Source organism: Malaclemys terrapin, chromosome 4 (assembly GCF_027887155.1).
Source record: "Malaclemys terrapin pileata isolate rMalTer1 chromosome 4, rMalTer1.hap1, whole genome shotgun sequence".
NCBI lineage: Eukaryota > Metazoa > Chordata > Testudines > Emydidae > Malaclemys > Malaclemys terrapin.
This window is the reverse complement of record NC_071508.1, coordinates 38,392,441-38,411,695: the sequence shown is the minus strand read 5'-3', so window position 1 is coordinate 38,411,695 and position 19,255 is coordinate 38,392,441. Positions and strand designations below refer to the sequence as shown.

Genomic DNA, 19,255 nt, shown 5'->3' with positions numbered 1-19,255 from the left:
CAAAGTCCCTGCCCCTATTCCAACCCCTTCCCCAAATCCCCGCCCCGGCCCTGCCTCCTCCCCTGAGTGCACCGCATTCCCTGCTCCTTTCCCCTTCCCCCCGTCCCTCCCAGAGCTTGTTATACCATGTGTTTTGCGGCAGCAAGTGCTGGGAGGAGAAGTGGGGACACGTCATGCCTGGGGGAGGAGGCAGAGGTGAGGTGAGGCGGGGCTGCTGGTGGGTGCAGAGCACCCACCAATTTTTCCCCGTGGGTGCTCCAGCCCCGGAGCACCCATGAAGTCGGCACCTATGCTGTTAACTAGGTGGTCTTGAACAGGAGAGGAACAGAGTCATTTTACACTCAACATCCATCCAAGAGCCAAGCTGTGCGATGAAGGGAATTCAGGGCTGGGTGTAGGATCTTCTCCTTGACAGATGATAATAGGTCTATCACTGGAGGTAGAGCCCTGGGTTGGGAAGCGGAGAACCTCAGGATGTTGGGTGTCATGACCGGGGCTTGAGTGGTCAGACCTACTGGTTCGAGCAGTGACTGTCATGCCTAGTGATCAGAGAGTGATAGCCAGAAGCCAGGAATAGTACTAAAGATCAGAGTCAGGAACCAGTTGTCACAGCCATGGGTCAGAAGTCCAAGAGCAAGCCGAGAGGCAGGTTTGTCACTACAACTGGCAGGGACATCCACCTTGTTGTAAGGACAGTTCCTGGAACTCCTCTTGGGCCTACATAGGGTGCCTTAACTCATGAGGACTTCTCTGGAGAAGCTGGATCCTTGTAGCCATGATAACCTGCACATCACCAAAGCCATGGCCAGGGAACAAGAGGCAGTATCTGCTGAATCTAATTCAGCTTGCAGACCAGGTTTAGCTAACAAATGCCTGCAGCAACCAAGGATGAGAACTCCTCGCAGGAGTCTGACAGCAACTTGTCATTGAAGACCAAGAGTTATTCAAAGATATGGAAATTACATCTTGCCATCAGAGGTTGCTAATTAGCTAGCAGAAATTGGAGGCTTGCAGAAAAATAGTGTTTTCTGCAGAATAAATCTCATCTCTTCAGCTTCTTTTCTTTTGGTGGTGTTCTCTTCTGTCTCACTTCTGGGTGGAACTTGGTATTTTCTGCCCACCTTTCTAGACATGGATATACTTGTAACTGGGGTCTCTCATAGCAATTGGAACAGATCCATCAATTATAGGCAAGCTTAGCCTATCTAGAGGTAGACTGGAGGCCAACTCTAGATAGGCTACCTACCAAGAGAAGTAGACTGCAAAAATCCACAAGTTGCTGCTATTTTTTTCAGGAGGTCTTAAAAATCCTTTAAAGCATTCAATTGTGGGGCCATGGGAGGCACCACTGCCTCATCTGAAAGTGATAAGATGGCTGGTCCTGCAGGGTCTACTGGGAGAAGTGCTGTTTCCTCTTCCTCATGATTAGGGGGACCTGAGCTGGTAGACATTTAGTTGCCACCTGCGTAGCTGTAGCCATGGCTGAAGGAGTTTTAGGCATGTGTGGGCAATCTTGTCTCCTTTGCAATGAGCAAGGTCCCCAAGAAGGCCACACAGGCATAGAGGTGTATAGAGCTTGAGACCACACCATAGGGAACCACACTACTGGAAACCTCATCGTTCCCATGCATCTGTCCCTTGAATAGTTCCTGAGGCTTCTATGGGAGGTAGAGGATGGACCCCAGGGAAAGTGGTACCAGGGGAGTCATTGCTGGGCAGATAAGGGTGCCTCAGCTGCCTGTCTGGGCTCCTGTCAGGCAATGTTTGCTGGGGCTATGTCCTGGGACTCCTCTGAGTCAGATGATGGTTTCATCAGAAATGGCGGGACCATTGGTACCAGAGGTCACTGGTCTGATGGATGGGGAAGGGGTCTCTGCTGCAGCAGGAGCAATGATTCATCCTCAGGTACGGGGACAACCCAAAGAATGGACGGGCCCGAGAGCAGCAGACATGTAGGTATGGCAGGAACACCTCCTCCAGTGTTATCATATCCCCGGGCTTGTGGGGTGCCCATTGAGACTCTGGAAGGTCCCGGTTCAGCAGTCAGAGCCAGCCAGTCTGCATACTGGCAAGGCAGCACTGATGGAGCACCTGGAGCCACACTTGTAGCCAGGCACTCCAAGTGTCCTTGTATCAAGGTCATTGGCAGTACCAACGGATCCTACCTCTTCTTTGCCTTACCCTCCAGGGTCCACACATGACATTTCATCTGACATGGCACGGCTCAGAGAGGAAAAGTCTCTCTTATAAGCTGTCTGCTGTGGAGATCTGCTCTTCTGCTGATGAGAGTGTTTCTTACTCTCGTGGTGTGGTGTGCCCTTGGGCTTTGGTGTTACCCCGGAATTGAGGGGAGTGTTACCCCAAAATTTGATCAAGCTAATCGCAGCCATATTGTGTGTATTGAGCCACTATTAATTAATAAAATAAACCATCACATAGTTAATGGATAATTTGGACAAGCAGGGCTTTTGGAGGCAAGGTCAAATACTAGCAGCAGGCTTGCAGTTTCTGCTAATCAGAATGGGAGGAGGGGAGAAAAGAGTCAACAAATTATGAGACTAAAAGAAAATAAGTGGATGGAGACCTAGAGTTTGGGCACCTTTGATATAAAAGCTTATTATGGCTAAGATGGCTAATGTTGAATTTATTGAAGTTAGGAGACGTGATGACCCAGTAGGGGTCACTATGAGCTATGTGTTTTGTAAAAATTAGTTATAAAAGGACTAGATAATAGATTATACTTTGGAACAGTTCTCTGAAGCTATCCCGAGTGACTTTTTCCGGACAGCATACTCCCTGGCAGGGAAGAGACGGGCAATTGCTGACCTGCTGCTAATTACTCGATACCATCTCAGATTTTAGGTAATTATTTTGGATGTTCTAAACCTATTGCTTATGTTTGTGTGTGCTTAAATCTAATAAAGAGTAATTTTAGATGAGAGCATGCTTATTTCTATCAATCTTTCATCAGCCAGAAGCACTGTGTCCCCATTGATTTATTCCTGACATCACCTGAAGTGAAACGGTTAAGTTACCACAGCTTTGGGTTCTGAAAACCCTGGGTAACACCGGCATCTCCACACCATGGCTCATGCTGGGAAGGGCACAACCAGTTGGAAGAGGCCACTGTACAGCGGGAGTCTCCCTGGCCAGGATCAGAGTGCTTCCAGAGCCTCATTGCCTCTTCCGTCAGGAACTTGCAGAGTTGGAGCTCAAGGGCCTCTCTAGTTCTGGGTGGGAAGGATTTGCAGATGCTGCTCTTCACCAAGATGTGCGCCTTGACCAGACAGTAGAGGCACCATTGGTGTGCATCACTGATGGAAAAGAAGGAATAGGGGTTCCGACTCAGACCACGCAGCGGTAAGACGAAACTGGAATGGTATCAACCTGCACCACCACTTGTATACTTGGTCGGGAGCATGAGGAGACACACTGTGAATGTGTGGGTCAACAGATGCTGCTTGGAAAAACTTCTGAACTCAGGTGCATGGCATACACACGTACCCACGTGTAGAATAAACATAGGGACCATCACTCAAAGAAGATAGTGTTGCCTCTTACAGAGTTCCTGTCCCGGAGTACCCCAGCAGCAGATATTTCTTCTGATTTTTCTGAGTTCTAGTTGCAGCCTTCTTTGCTCAGATTCTCATGCAGTCCCATGCAAGTGTCTGGAACTCACTACTAATTTAGAAAAGAAGGCCTGGATCATAGTGAACAGCAAAATAAGCAGTGCCAAAAGGACAGTTACCCATTCCGTAACTGGTGTTTTTCGAGATGTGTTGCTCCCGTCTATTTCACAGTAGGTATGCGTGCTCGCCACGTGCACTGGTGCCGGAAGTTTTTCCCTTAGCAGTACCCATAGGAGGGGAGCACCGCTGCGACCCCTGAAGTGGCGCATCTATATCGTGCTATAAGGGGAGCTGCGCACTCCACCCACCCTCGGTTCCTTCTTGCCAGACAACTCCGACAGAGGGGAAGGAGGGCGGGATGTGGAATAGACAGGAGCAACACATCTCAAAGAACGCCAGTTACGGAACAGGTAACTGTCCTTTCTTCTTCAAGTGATTGCTCCTGTGTATTCCACAGTAGATGATTCCAAGCTATATCTGATGGAGGTGGGTAGGAGTTTAAAGGTTAGCGGGATGGAGTTCCGCCCTACCAAACCCGGCGTCATCCCATGCTTGGGAGACGATCGCATAGTGCGAGGAAAAAGTGTGGACAGAGGACCACGTGGCAGCCCTACATATGTCCTGGATAGGGATGTGGGCTACATAGGCGGCCGACGAGGCTTGAGCTCTCGTAGAATGCGCCCTCACAACAGGCAGTGGGGGAACCCCTGCCAAGTCGTAACATGTGTGTATGCACGAGGTGATCTAGCGGGAAAGGCGCTGGGTGGAAACTGGGTGCCCCCTCATGCACTCGGCCGACGCAACGAACAGTTGCAAGGATGTCCTGAACGGCGTGGTTTGGTCCAGGTAAAAGGCCAGTGCTCTACATACGTCTAGCGTGTGTAGGCGGTGTTCCTCGTTGGAGAAATCAGGCTTAAGACAGAGTACCGGTAGGAAAATGTCCTGATCCATATGGAATGCGGAGACCACCTTCAGGAGAAAAGCGGGGTGTGGGCGAAGCTGGACCTTATCCTTGTAGAAAACCGTATACGGGGGTTCCGAGGTCAAGGTCCTAAGCTCCGAGACCCGACGGGCTGAGGCGATAGCCACCAAAAATGCCACTTTCCATGATAGTTGGGACCAGGAACATGTGGCCAAGGGTTCAAAGGGAGGACCCGTGAGGTGGGATAACACTAGATTCAGATCCCATTGTGGAACCAGGGCCCTGGCGTACGGGAATGCACGATCTAGGCCCTTTAAAAAGCGGGAGGTCATTTGATGGGAAAACATCGAGTGACCTTGCACCAGAGGGCGGAAGGCTGTAATGGCTGCTAAATGCACCCTGAAGGAGGCAGGAGCTAGCCCTTGGGTCCTAAGGGACAGGAGGTAATCGAGAATGAGCTGGAGGGATGCAGAAGACAGGGAGGCGCCCCGCTCCCCCGCCCACCTGGAGAACCTAGACCATTTGGCAAGATACGTCCGCCGTGTGGACAGCTTTCTGTTCTCCAGCAGAATTCATCTGACATCCTCCGAACACCTTCCCTCCTCCTCATTTAACCATGGAGCAACCACGCTGTCAGGTGGAGCGCGGCCAGGTTGGGGTGGAGGAGGCATCCCCTCTCCTGGGAGAGGAGATCCAGGCGAAGCGGCAGCCTCCGCGGGGCGGCCGCTAAAAGTTGCAGAAGGATCCCATACCAATGCTGACGGGCCCAATCCGGGGCTATGAGGATAACCCTCAACCTGTCTGCCTTTACTTTCTGCAGGACCTTGCCTATCAGTGGGAAGGGTGGAAAGGCATAGAACAGTTGGTCTGACCACCAGAGGAGGAATGCGTCCGAGATCACCCGCCTTCCTGCCCCTGCCCTGGAGCAGAACAGGGGGCAGCATCTGTTCTGGGCGGTAGCGAAGAGGTCGACCGGGGGAGCTCCCCACTCTCGGAAGAGCTGTTGGGCGACCTCCCAGTGGAGTGACCACTCGTATTGATGGGAAAACACCCTGCTGAGGAGATCGGCTCGCACATTGCGTGCGACGGGTAGGTGGAAAGCCCGTAGGGAGATATTGTGGGCTATGCAAAACTCCCATAGGTCCAGAGCTTCTCAGCACAGGGCCAAGGCGCGTGCCCCCATACCTGTTGATGTAATACATTGCGACCGTGTTGTCCGTGTGGACTCTGACCGCCTTCCTGCGAAGGTGCAAACTGAACGTTATGCACGCCAGGCATACTGCCCTGAGCTCCCTGATGTTTATGTGCAGAGACAATTCCAAGGTCGACCATCTGCCTTGGGTTTGAATGTCCCCTATATGGGCTCCCCAGCCCGGGTCCGAGGCATCTGACACCAGGTCTAGTGAGGGAGGGATTTCTCGGAAGGAGATCCCGTTTAGCATATTGCTCAGGAGGGACCACCATTGCAGAGCGGCCACCACATTGGTTGGCATCGTGACCACCTTGTCCAGGCTGTCCCTGGACTGGGAATACTGGGAGGCCAACCAGAGTTGGAGGGGCCTCATTCTGAGTCTGGCATGTCACACCATGGACGTGCATGCTGCCATGTGACCTAGGATTTGAAGGCACACCCTTGCTGTTGTCACGGGGAAGGCTGTGACCGAGGCTATGAGACTTTTGAGTGTCTTGAACCTGTCCCAGGGAAGAGAGGCTGTGGCCTCTACTGAGTCTAGCAGAACCCCTATGAAGTGTATGCACTGAACCGGTACCAACGTGGACTTGGCCTCGTTCACCACTAGGCCCAGACCTGTGCATGTGGACAGCAGGAAATGCATCTGGGCCTGAACCTGGGACCGGGAGCTGCCCTTGAGGAGCCAATCATCTAGGTAAGGAAAAATTTGCAGCCCGTTCCTCCGGAGGTGGGCTGCCACCACTGCCATGCATTTGGTAAAAACCCTGGGTGCCATGGAAAGGTCAAAAGGGAGGGCCGCAAACTGGTAATGGTCCGGCCTACCAGGAAGCGGAGGAAGAGCCTGTGACCCTCGAAAATATGGATGTGGAAATAGGCATCCTGGAGGTCCAGGGACGTGAACCAATCCCCTGGGTCTAAGGAGGGAATGATGGAGGTCAGGGATACCATGTGGAACTTGTAACGGACCATAAACCTGTTGAGATTCCGCAGGTCCAGGATGGACCGGAGCCCTCCTTTTGCCTTTGGGATCAGGAAATATCGGGAGTAAAACCCCTTGCCCTGGAATTCTACCGGTACCCTCTCCACCGTGCCCAGGTCGAGGAGGCGTGCCACCTCTTGGCTTAGAAGGGGGGTATGTTCTGGGTGTTCTGGGTCCCCGAGGTCCTCCCGGGCGGGTGGTGGTGGAGGGGGGGTGAGGCGAACTGCAACATGTAGCCCCTGGAAATCGTGCTGAGGACTCACTGGTCCGATGTTGTATGGGACCATTCCACTCGGAATGCAGATAAACGGTTGCAGAACACAAACTTTATTAACTGGGGGGTGTCTGTGATAACAGGCCCGGTGGCCCCCTGCAAAGAGTCAAAACCGCCTCTTCCCCTGCCTCTTGCCCTTCGAGGGGCCTGGTCACGGGGCCGAGCAGGACTGATGCTGGGACCTGCGTCTCTGCTCCCTCGGTCGCTTAGGCGGCGGTTCATATCTGCCCCTAGCGGGAGGAGCGGAGATCTGCGGGCTAGGTTTGTCCTTCGCTGGTGGGACATATAGGCCCAGAGTTTGCAGGGTGGTACGGGACTCTTTCATTCCATGCAGGTGGACATCGGTTTGGTCCGCAAACAACGCTTTCTCGTCGAAGGGAAGGTCCTGCATCAGAGACTGGGACTCTACAGACAGACCGGACAGGAGAAGTCACGACGCCCTTCGCATGGCTATGGCTGAGGCCATCGAACAGGCTGCTGTGTCGGCTGCGTCTGAGGCGGCCTGGAGGGCTGCTTTCGCCTCTGCTGCCCCTTCCTCAACCAGAGCCTTGAACTCCTTTTTGTCCCACTCCGGGAGAAGAGGCTCGAACTTCGGTAGAGACTCGCACAAGTTAAAATCATAGCGGCTCAACAGGGCTTGGTGGTTGGCCACCCTGAGTTGAAAGCTCGCGGAAGAATAAACCTTCCTGCCAAAAAAATCCAGTCTCCTGGTATCTTTGTCCTTGGGGGTAGGTGCAGGCTGACCGTGGTATTCCCGGTGGTTGACTGACTTCACCACCAAAGAGTTGGGTGCTGGGAGGGAGTACAGGTACTCATGTCCCTTAGCTGGAACAAAGTACTTTCTCTCCGCTTTCTTGGAGAGAGGCACCAAGGAAGCTGGGGTTTGCCACAGGGCAGTTGATATGTTGGCTACCCCTTGGTGGAGAGGTAGGGCCACACGGCCCGAGGACAGCACATTGAAAAGGTTGTCCGACGGCTCCTCCATCTCCTCAGCCTGGAGCTGGAGATTTGAGGCTACCTGTTTGAGGAGCTCCTGATGAGCCTTAAAGTCCTCCTGTAGAATGGATGGAGGGGCCGCTATGGTCTCCTCCGGTGCCGGCGAGGGGGCTGGTCCGGCTCCCAGGGCATCGGGAGATGCTGGAGGTTTGACTCCCAAGACCTAATCTGGGCCCGGTGCCGCCAGTTCGGTGTCCGTCGACTTTTGACTCTGTCGAGGAGGGGACACCGAAGGGGCCTGGGACGCTCCGGCTACCGATGTCTTGGGCGGGCAATTGCAGCCACGGTGCCCATTGACACCATTGCCCCTGCCACAGTGCCTCTTGCCACTGACCGGCTTGGGTGCCGAGCAGTGCAAGCTGCTCTTGAGGGGCGGTGCAGCTCGGGGATGGGTGGCTGGGTGCCGAGGCCGAGGTCGCCGTTGACTGCACAGTGCCATAGGAGCGGCAGGAGTGTCTACGGTCGTGCCGGTGCCGACCTTGAGATCTGGACCTCGACGACGATGAGGAGCAGTACTTGACCAAGGTGCTGCTCTTGTAGTCATCCCGGCGATGCTTCGGTGCTGGTAACGCTCGAGGGGAGCTCCGAGCCTGGTGTCTGGTGGAGCGGGCACTCGAACCTGAACGTCTGGTACGGTGGCATCGGGATCTGCTCCTGTAGCTCCGATTTGAAGAGGAGTGTCGCTGCCACTTGTCTCGGTGCCTGTGCCCCCGGTGGGGAGTGGAGGACCTTTGAGACTCCCGCACGGTTGAGTCAGACAGTCTGAGTGGAGTGGAGGGCTGATGTGAGCTATGTGAGGACCTCGTCAAATGGGGCGGCGCACGGTCCTCAGAGTGCGGGCTATGTCTTGCCAGGGAGGGCTGGTGTGCTCCCAACGGCGGCTTCCCTCGGGACCAGGGCTGGCTTTAGGTCGATTCAGCCGATTCGGCTGAATTGGGCCCCGCGCCAAGAGGGCCCCGCGCTGCAGCTATCAACCCTGCCCCCAGCTCACTTTCCCGCCCCCTCCCCTGCTTCCCGCAAATCTCTGATTCGCGGGAAGTCTGAGACGAAGCGGGGGGGGGCCAGCAGCATGAGGTAAGCTGGGGTGGGGGTGGTGGGGGCGGGAGAAGGGCTCCGGGGAGGCGCGGCCCGTTCCCACAGGCCCCAGCGGCTCTGGCCCGGCTTGGCTCCAGCCCGGCCCCTGCGGCGCGGCTTGGGTCCCCCGCGGCGCGGCGCGGCTTGGGTCCCCCCGTCCCCCCCGCGGCGCTGGTCCCCCCATCCCCCCGTCCCCCCCGCGGCGCGGCTCGGGTCCCACCGTCCCCCCCGTGGCGTGGCTCGGGTCCCCCCGTCCCGCCCGCCCCCAGGAATCGGGCCCCGCTCTTGCTAAAGCCGGCCCTGCTCGGGACCAGGGGCCCGTCTCGAGTGGCGCACCCGGCACCGGAAGGGAGAGGATGTCACGAGCAGCCTGTGCAGCCTCTGGCATCGACGGCATTCTCACCATGGGGGAGGCACGCACGGACGGGACCAGGCTACTCCGCTCAGCGCGAGTCAGAGGTCTGGGTCCCTAGGGGGATTGTGGGCTGCCCAACTCGGGACTGGCCTCACCCCTGTCCTTTTGTTGGCACCACTGAGTCTTTCCCTGCTTCTTAGCAGGTGAGCGGTGCCGGCTGGTGGAGGGAACCTCGCTCCGCACTGAGGACGCGGTGCCCAGTACCGAGTCCGGTCGGCGCGCCGGTGCCAGGGCCAACGCAGATTCCATTAGCAGGGCCCGGAGCCGGATATCTCTCTCACGTTTAGTTCGAGGCTGGAACGATCTACAGATTTTACAGCGATCGGTTACGTGAGTCTCACCCAAGCAGTGAACACACTGAGTGTGCGGGTCGCTTCTTGGCATAGAACTGCGACAGGAGTCACATGACTTGAAGCCTGGGGCATGGGGCATGCCCCGCACCAGGCCACTAACTAAGAAGTTACCCAACTATTGGAGAATATGAATACTACTAAGGCTACTATAAGAGATACAGCAAGGCTGGAGCACAAAGTTCCGACTACCTTCACTGGCGGCAAGAAGGAACTGAGGGTGGGGGGAGTGCGCAGCTCCCTTTATAGCGCAATATAGAGGCGACACTCCAGGGGTCACAGCGGAGCTTCCCTCCAACGGGTACTGCTAAGGGAAAAACTTCCGGCACCGGTGCATATGGCGAGCACGCACACCTACTGTGGAATACACAGGAGCAATCACTCGAAGAAGAAAAAACCCTTTCCAAGACAGGCTGGTGCTCATGTCAGAATTTCCTGGACAGAGGGTGCTGGACAAATACAATGCAGGAGTCTCAAATAAAAATTATACTGAAGCACTGAAAACGGAGGGCTTACTGTTTAAACAGCCACAGAACCAACCAGACAATGGGGAAAATAAAGCAAGGATATCTGAAGAGCTGACACAATGCTAAAGTCACAGAAATTCAGGCGCTCCTTCCCTCACCACAGCCAAGGAGGAAATTATTGGAATTATTTCTACTATATGTGGCATGACATGCAATGCCCAGTAGGGAGCACTGGTTCACATTTACCCTACCAATACTGATGTCAGGAACAAAATATTCTTTGAACTGTGGGAGTTCTGCCAGACTCAGACCAGGAGGCAGAGACCCAAGTGCAAGAATCCTGCTGGATGATTGTTTAGATATTTGGCATTTCCACATTAAAAGCTCTTTTAAACATGTTATTTAGACCAAAAAACAGCACCCAAACAGACCAATTTTGTGCTTCTGAGAGATGAAGCCTCTCACACTGAAAGCCTTGGAGGTAGAGGTCTCAGGCAAATTACTGACAATTCACTTACAATGGTGGCATGATGGAAAGGCATACATTTCAGCAGCTAATATATACATGAACACTCTGAAATGCTTTTATTACCTTTTGTAATTTTGCTCCTTCATTTTTATCCACGATTCCACTTGATATTAATTCTTTAAGAGTTTCTGTAGCTGTGTTTAGCACAGTATGGACTTTCTGTTTGGTTTTCACAGCAGTAACAATATCTGGATAATGACTCTGCATTAAACCTAAAATAAATAAGAAATGTTAAAAGTTTTCTACTTAAATATGCTTTCAATGGTAACACATTGAGGGGAAATGCTAAATATGCTTGACAAATCAATAAAAAGAAAATTACTTGGTGTAATTCCATTTGTCATAGTCATTTCCTAATTACTTATATAGAAAAAATCCTTCACCTAAAGTTACAAATCTGCTCTTACCGTGAAGAAGGATGCAAAAAACAGACTATGACATCCTTCCTCCCCATCTATGTTTGAGGCAGATGAGCTTATATATGAAAATCAAACTCCAAAATTATGATTTTGGGAGAAAAATACTTTTTGCTCTAAGTAACAAAATATAAAAGGGAAGTATAAGCATCTGCCTGTAGAACAGGAACTGTTGAACAATGAGGAACTGTTCCTGTATGTTACATGACAGTATGTATGTATGTATGTATGTATGTATGCATGCATACACAACTGGTGTTCTCCCATGATTTCAATTCCAACTTTTTGCTAGCTTTGTGATTTTTTATTATTGTTGCGTTGGGATTTTTGTCATATACACCTCTACCCCGATATAACGCTGTCCTCAGGAGCCAAAAAATGTTACTGGATTATAGGTGAAACCTCGTTATATAGAACTTGCTTTGATCCACCGAAGAGCACAGCCCCGCCCCCCAGAGCGCTGCTTTACCGCATTATATCCGAATTCATGTTATATCGGGTCGTGTTATATCAGGGTAGAGGTGTAGTTGAGATGTCTATGGACTGACTCAGCAACATGCAACATCTAAGATTTGACATCTACAAGCAAGTAACTCTTAGTCAGCCAGTGAGTCCATCAATGTTAAAACAGTGGAACTACAAAAAAACCAACAACAACCCAACTCCTCCCCCTCCCCCCAAAAAAGGTTACTAACCTTTCCATAACTGTTGTTCTTTGAGATGTGTTGCACATGTCCTTTCCACGTTAGATGTGTACGCGCCTCAAGCACAACTGCCGGAAATTTTTTCTACAGTGGTACCTGTCAGGTCAGTTTTAGTGCCCTCTGGTGCTGTGTGCTCATGGCACCGGTGTCAAGAGACCCGACAACATAGCATCCCCCTCAGTTCCTTCTTGCTGGCCAACTCTGACAGAGGGGTAGGAGGTTGAGTTGTGGGATGGACATGTGCAACATACCTTGAAGAACAATAGTTATGGAAAGGTTACTAACCGTTTTTTCTTCTTTGAGTGCTTGCACATATCCATTCCACATTAGGTGACCCCCCCTCCCCCCAAGCGAAGGAAGGAGGTGGGATCAGAGTTCATGGACATGTTGATTGTCGTATGGCTCAACCAAACCCAGCGTCATCCCTGGCCTGCTAGGTGATGGCATAGTGGGAAGAAAATGTGTGCACTGATGACCAAGTTGCCGCTCTGCAAATGTCCTGGATAGGGGCCTGGACCAGGAATGCTGCTGAGGAAGCTTGCACCCTTGTAGAACAGGCAGTCAAGATAACTGGTGACAGGACCTGTGCCTGCTCTTAGCATGTGCAAATACATGCTGCAATCCAGGATGAGATCCTCTGAGCTGAGATGGGAAAGCCTTTCATCCTGTCAGCTATCGCCACAAAGAGCTGTGTGGATCTACGAAATGGTTTTGTTCTCCCTATATAGAACACTAGGGCATGTCTAACATCCAGTGTATGGAGGTGTTGCTCCTCTCTGTTTGCGTGCAGTTTTGGGAAGAAAACTCTCAGGAAAATTGCCTGATGACTGTGAAACTGCGAAACCATCGTCAGGAAGAATGTGGGGTGAGGGCATAGCTGTACCTTGTCCTTAAAGAAGACAGTGCAAAAGGGGTTCTGACGTAAGGGCCCGAACCTTTGAGACCCTTCTGGCTGAAGTAACAGCCGCCAGAAAGGCCACTTTCCAGGAAAGGTATGACAGGGAGCAGGTCACCAACGGCTCAAATGGGGGGCCCATGAGTTTTGACAAGACCAGGTTTAGGTCCCTTGGAGAAATGGGCTCCCAAATCTGTAAATATAGTCTTTCTAGGCCCTTGAGGAAACTGATGGACATTCTGTGCAGGAAAACTGATGGGCCATCCTGCAGGTGGAATGCCGAAATTGCTGTTAAGTGTATCTTAACTGATGATATTGCCAGACCTTCCTGTTTCAGATGTAGCAAATATTCCAGAACAGTCTGCAGAGATGATCATGTGAGCGAGAGACCTTGCTGGGAAGTCCAAATGGAAAAACGCTTCCACGTGGCGAGGTATGTAGCTCTGGTAGAGGGCTTCCTGCTATCTAGAAGGACCTAGCGGACTTGCTCTGAACAGGCCAAATCTACAGGATTCAGCCAAGGAGCTTACAAGCTTTCAGGTGGCAGTTCGGGTGGAGCATTCAACTGTGATCCTGTGAGATCAGGTCCAGGAGGGGAGGGAATGGTATTGGAGTCGCTACTGATGAAGCATGATACAGCGTGATGAACCAGTGCTTATAGGGCCAAGCTGGGACTATGAGAATGACCCACACTTTGTCCCATTTGATCTTCAGCAGGACCTTGTGCACAAGTGGAATGGGAGGGAAAGTGTAAACAAGGTGTTTCATCCAAGGGAGCAAGAAAGCATTCGTGAGTGAACCTGGGTTGTGGCCTCATAGGGAACAAAACTGGTGACATTTCCTGTTGTGACCGCTCTGAGTTCCCTGATGTTCATGTATGATGATAGCTTTTCCTGGGACCAAAGGACGTACACTGAGCACCGAGTCCAAATAGCGGTGGCTCGGTGGGTACACCAAGGCCAGCCAAGCTTGAAGGGATCTGAGGTGTGGAAGCAGAGAAAGAACTGACAGGAAGGGGATGCAATGTATGACAGTTTGTTAGCAAGAGTTAGGCTAACTGTAATTTTAATAAAGCGAGATTTGTAGAAGCGAGGAATGTGTGAGGCGAGTGGGAAAGAACTGTGTGAGAAGTTGTTGTGACTTTGTGTAGATAATATGGAATGTAGACTAAGAGTCTACATTAGTGAGTAAAACAAGATATTAGAATGACTTATGCATAAACAAAATGCAACTGTTGTTTATTATTGTTTGTAACAAAAGGTATAAATGCTTGCTGTAATTGTTTACTTGTTGAGAGACTTGCTTAGTTTTTTTTTTTTTGCGTAATTGTGAGAGTTAATAAAGCATTTGACTTGTACTTAAACAAATAGTGAGAACTTTGGTTTTTTTGATAATTTGGGGGTTTGTTTGGGATTTTACTGGACAGTTAAGTTTTGTAAATGTAATTTTAGCACTGTAACTTGTATTGTTTTTGGTTTGACTATGTTTATATTTTTTTACAGTCAGCTGGGGCCGAAAGCAGGGTTTTTTTTGTACTTAGCTTGGTTTGCATTGATTTTTGACTTTGAACGCAGATTAACTTTTTTTTTATTTCTGGACTAAGCTGAATTTTAAATTAACTCATTTCTTTCCTTAATAGACAAATTGCTCTCATTGTGTGTCAGAGGCTTTTTTGTGATTAAAAGCTCCTCTGAGATGTATGATTTTATTTAGATTGAAGGTACCGTCTAGTGGGCATTGTTTAGATGAATTTTCACGCGTGTAATGATTCTAATTTTTTAAATACCTGCAGGTTTTAGTACTATAATGCACGAACATGAAATAAGCTGGGGTACCCTTAGTGGGTGAGAGAGAATTCTTAGACTGTCCCCCACCTATTTTTCAATCACACACACAGGGAGGAGGATGCCCTGTCCGCGCTAGCGGCACATAAACTAAGGATCTCTCCTTACAGGGTATTCACACAGGAGAGACTAACGAGGATGGCCACGACCCTCCTACACCTCTCTTCAGCAAAGAGCGTCGGCTAGTCTCAGAGAGACGGCGCCGCTTACTCTGTTGCATCCAGTGAGATGATCAGACTGTCAGTGGCTCACAGGGAGAGGAAAAGGGGAGGGAAGATGGGTTCACACACTCCTAGACCCAGGTAGCTTCCTCGCCGGACGATGCCAGGCCGAGTTAGCCCACCGTGGGTCGGATCTCCGAAAAGATCCTCTAGTTACCGGGCTTGCGTTAGAGTAGTTCTGGTCACGAGCCAAAAGACTTCGCAGAAGACTCTGGGCGTCTTCCAGTAACACTCAATTTACACTGGTGTACACACACACACACACACACACACCAAGGCCTTATTCTAGGTACTATTCCCAAGTACCTCCAGGTACTATTCCTAAGTACCTCGATGCATCACTCGAGGCGGTAAAAACCCCTCCTGAGGCAGTAACAACCCCTCAACACCGGTGCATACCTATGCACCTCGCATATGCATACAGGGGGCGGCAACAATTCCCCTAAGCCGCTCAGCATCTGACCTTGCTGCACAGTCAATAAGTTCGGATGGCGTGAGCCCAACAGGGACAGACGGCCCCACAGACAGTCCTCCTCCAACACCCCAATAGAGATTTCAAAAGGTCTCCTACCTCTATTGTGGCGCCATGGGGTTCGAAGGGGAACAAAAAAGTGTACATGGCATACATTAAATAATAAGACTAATGTACTGTATAATGGCAATGTGTATGTGTTCATTGTTGAAAAAAAATGTATAAGTGAAAAGTAAAAGTTTCCTTTGTAAGTTAAAAAAAGCCAAAAAAAAAAAAAAAAAAGTTAACTAAAAAAAAAATAGCTAGCAAGCTCAGTCCAAAAATAAGACGCTGGCCCCATCCAAGGATACTACCCACAGCTAAAACTTGGCTGACAGCCAAAAAAAAAAGAGCCTAAATGTGCCCAAGCAACTATGAGATCTGCAAAACACTGCCAGGCATTAATAAAATGTGGTAAGTTTCTTTTCTCACAGATAAAAGAAGTGCTACCCAAAGACCCTAGCAGCCCTGCCATTCATTGAAACAAAAAGACTGAGTCTACGTAAAGTCCATCAACGAAAGACTGCTTTGGCTCCACCCTGGAAAGGCCCTTTCCAAGCCCTGTTCACCACCACCACCACTGTAAAGTGCCAAGGACTACCTGCCTAAACCCATGCTTCTCACTGTAAAAAAACCCCTCCACCTCGGGAGGACTCTCCGACTGATGATAAGCCTATTTCTCCTTCTAGCTCTGCTGTGTCTTCTAGACAGCAAAAAAAAACAAAACAAAACAAAACAAAACAAACAAAAAAAACAAAGTGAAGTGCTAGTAACCTCTCCCTTGTCCACTGACAAACCTACTGTGCCTCTAAATGTTTCTAAAAAGAGCAAAACCATTACAGAGTGATGTGCTAGTAACCTCTCCCCTGTATAATGCGAAACCACACTGTTTCAAAAAAACAAAACAAAAAAAAAAACCACACTTGCTTCATTAAAACCACAAAGTCCAGAAATTCCCGACTACAAAAAACATTAAAAACTGACCCTAGTAAAAAAACAAAAAATTATACACTGGCAAAAAAACCTTGTGGGACCCATGCTTAAAAACGTAGTATTGATTGGATTTGGGGGTTTATTCTACCGGCTGCACCCTGTATTTTAGATAAGTCCTTCAGCATGTATTGCCCTCCCTAATTGGATTTTAAATGATAAGTACCAAAGGCACCTTGTTGCCATTGCCCCTGCCATCTCCTCCATTACACTATTACCCCTGTAACACATCCAAATACAAACAATGCCATATATTTAATAAATCCAATGACTAAAGCCTTCACACTTTAGTGATTTATTTAAATATTGTTTGAAAAAATATATTTTTAAAATTCAAGATATCCCATATAAGCAAACAATTAAATAAATCAGTGAAAATAAAAGTATATGATATCACTACCAGTAAACCCCAAAAATCTGTAATTGCAATTAATAGGTTCTATAGCGAATGTTCCTAGAATTTGCACTGTGTTAAATAAGAAAGGCCCTTATTGTTATTTGGTCACCCAATTAGTGAACAATTAAACGAATACCCAAAGTTTGTTTTGCCACTAAAAATTTTACCTGCATAAAAATTATTCCAGTGACTAATAATGTGACCTGTACCTTATTGCAATACACCCCTTCTTATGCCATTAATATCAAAGCCTCCCAGAAGTACATAAAAGTGTTCAACCAACAAATGTAGTATAGTACTACACCAAAAAAAATGTATTAAAATATCAATAAACTGTGATTAACACTACACTAAAAACTGTTAAATTTTCATTGCCCTTATCCAGTTTCCAAATTACCTCTACATACCCAAATTGCTCACAGAGGGCTGCCATTAAATTAGCACAACAGAGGGCTTGGGTTATTTCCTCTAAAAAAAAAAAAAAAAAAAAAAAAAAGACTTGACCGAATCCCTTTGGGATGAGGCCAATAATGCAGCAGCAGTTTAAAATATTTTTAAGAACCAAAAACATAATAAGAAATTAAGGCAACTAAAAAAAGCCATTGGCCTTGTTTCTAAAGTACAACTAACCCAAGTACAGGCTAGAGTTAGTGAGTTACATGTTATTTCCGCCCTTAGTTCAATAACCCAAAAGTTGCTAACAAAAATGGTATTGAATATCACTAAGGCTAAAAAGGCATTGCAGTGAAATCTAGCATGTTCAGAAATTCAAAATTTCCTGAATGACCAGCTAATGGCCATTCGAAATAATCTAGAGCATCAGGCTTGGCCCACTACCCTTACAGACACATCAAGAGTACCATCTGATCTGTGGCCATAAAGACATACTTAAAGACTTTCTAAGTAGAAGTGCAGACATTCTCAGTGCTCCTTCCAAGCATATAGACCGGTTGGAGGGAGTGTGGGCTCCCACATATCGAATCCTGCCGAGTCCATAAAAAGAATGCATGTAGAATTAAGTAATTCATTGAGACATCTAAAAAATTAGACCTCCTGGTATGCCCAATCAATTTTTAGTCAGTGCTCCTAGAATTACATCTGACATTTAAATGGAGTTAAAAAGTCAATAGACATTTTGGCCGTTACAACCCCCACAGCTTCAGTGTATCCGTAAACTGAAGCCAGGAAAAGTTGTTACTCTTCATAACTACGTTTGCTAAAAAAGTAAAGAACAAAAAACTACACTGACAGGACACTTATCTTTTCAAGCTAATAATAGCTGTGTGTATGTTAAAGCCACCACATTGCAAGACATACATTTTAATCTCATTACCACTGCAGGCAATCATATTATTTACTGGTCTGCAGATAGAATTTTGCAAGTAGTCCTTAGGTTCCAAATACCCTTTAATTAGACTAGTTTAGTACCTGATCGATTTCAAAATTTGCTTTCACTGTTACCAAAAGTTCAAAAAATCTCTAAAGTACAAGGGCAAATTCACATGCTTCAAAATATGTATCAAATTAAAAAGTATGCCTTTCAGACAGCTTATAAAGTATCCACCTTATGTACTAAGTATAATGTATTGTGTTATATGACTAAAATTGTACAACAACCCCATTATATTATCGCTATGAAAATGTTATTGCTTGTGTTGTGCAAAAGTATGTTATTGTTGTTGTAAAAAACGTAATAATAGTAATACCTTTCATGTCCATGCTCATCATGCATTGTCATTACATCCAATCAAAACCCCTAAAGTTAAAGCATCTAATGCAGAATCTGAATTCCGAGATTTAATGCAAATAGAGATTTGAAAATGTTTGTTGTACTAGCAGTACAAAAAGGAGGGTTGTGGAAGCAGAAAAAGAACTGAAAAGAAGGGGATGCAATGCATGACAGTTTGTTAGCAAGAGTTAGGCTAACTGTAATTTTAATAACGCGAGGTTTGTAGAAGCGAGGAATGTGTGAGGCGAGTGGGAAAGAACTGTGTGAGAAGTTGTTGCGACCTTGTGTAGATAATATGGAATGTAGACTAAGAGTCTACATTAGTGAGCAAAACAAGATATCAGAATGACCTATGTATAAACAAAATGGAACTGTTGCTCATTATTGTCTGTAACAAAGGGTATAAATGCTTGCTGTAATTGTTTACCTGTTGAGAGACCTGCTTAGCTCTCTCCCTCTGCGCAATTGTGAGAGTTAATAAAGCATCTGACTTGCTGTACCTAAACAAATAGTGAGAACTCTGTTTTTCTCCGACAGAGGCATAGCCTCGCATACTGCACTATCTGTGTTCATGAGGCCACGTGACCCAGAAGTTTGAGGCAGAAACGAGTCATCGTGGTAGGCTGGGCCTTGACCCGCACTATTAATTAAACCATCATCTGAAAGCGGACTTCTGGGAAGAAGGGGTTGGTCTGGGTGGAGTCGAGCACTGCTCCAATAA

The 19,255-nt window shown here is 48.5% G+C and overlaps 1 protein-coding gene across 1 annotated transcript in view; it reads right to left on the bottom strand.

Moving 5' to 3' along the window:
* The window catches only part of LOC128836108 (sodium/hydrogen exchanger 10-like), a 234,686-nt gene that overhangs the window by 51,232 nt on the left and 164,199 nt on the right, over positions 1–19,255 (bottom strand). The window contains exon 19 of the mRNA XM_054026125.1: positions 10,891–11,039. Within this exon, the coding sequence (XP_053882100.1) occupies positions 10,891–11,039 (149 nt within the window). The remainder of the gene's footprint in view (positions 1–10,890; positions 11,040–19,255) is intronic.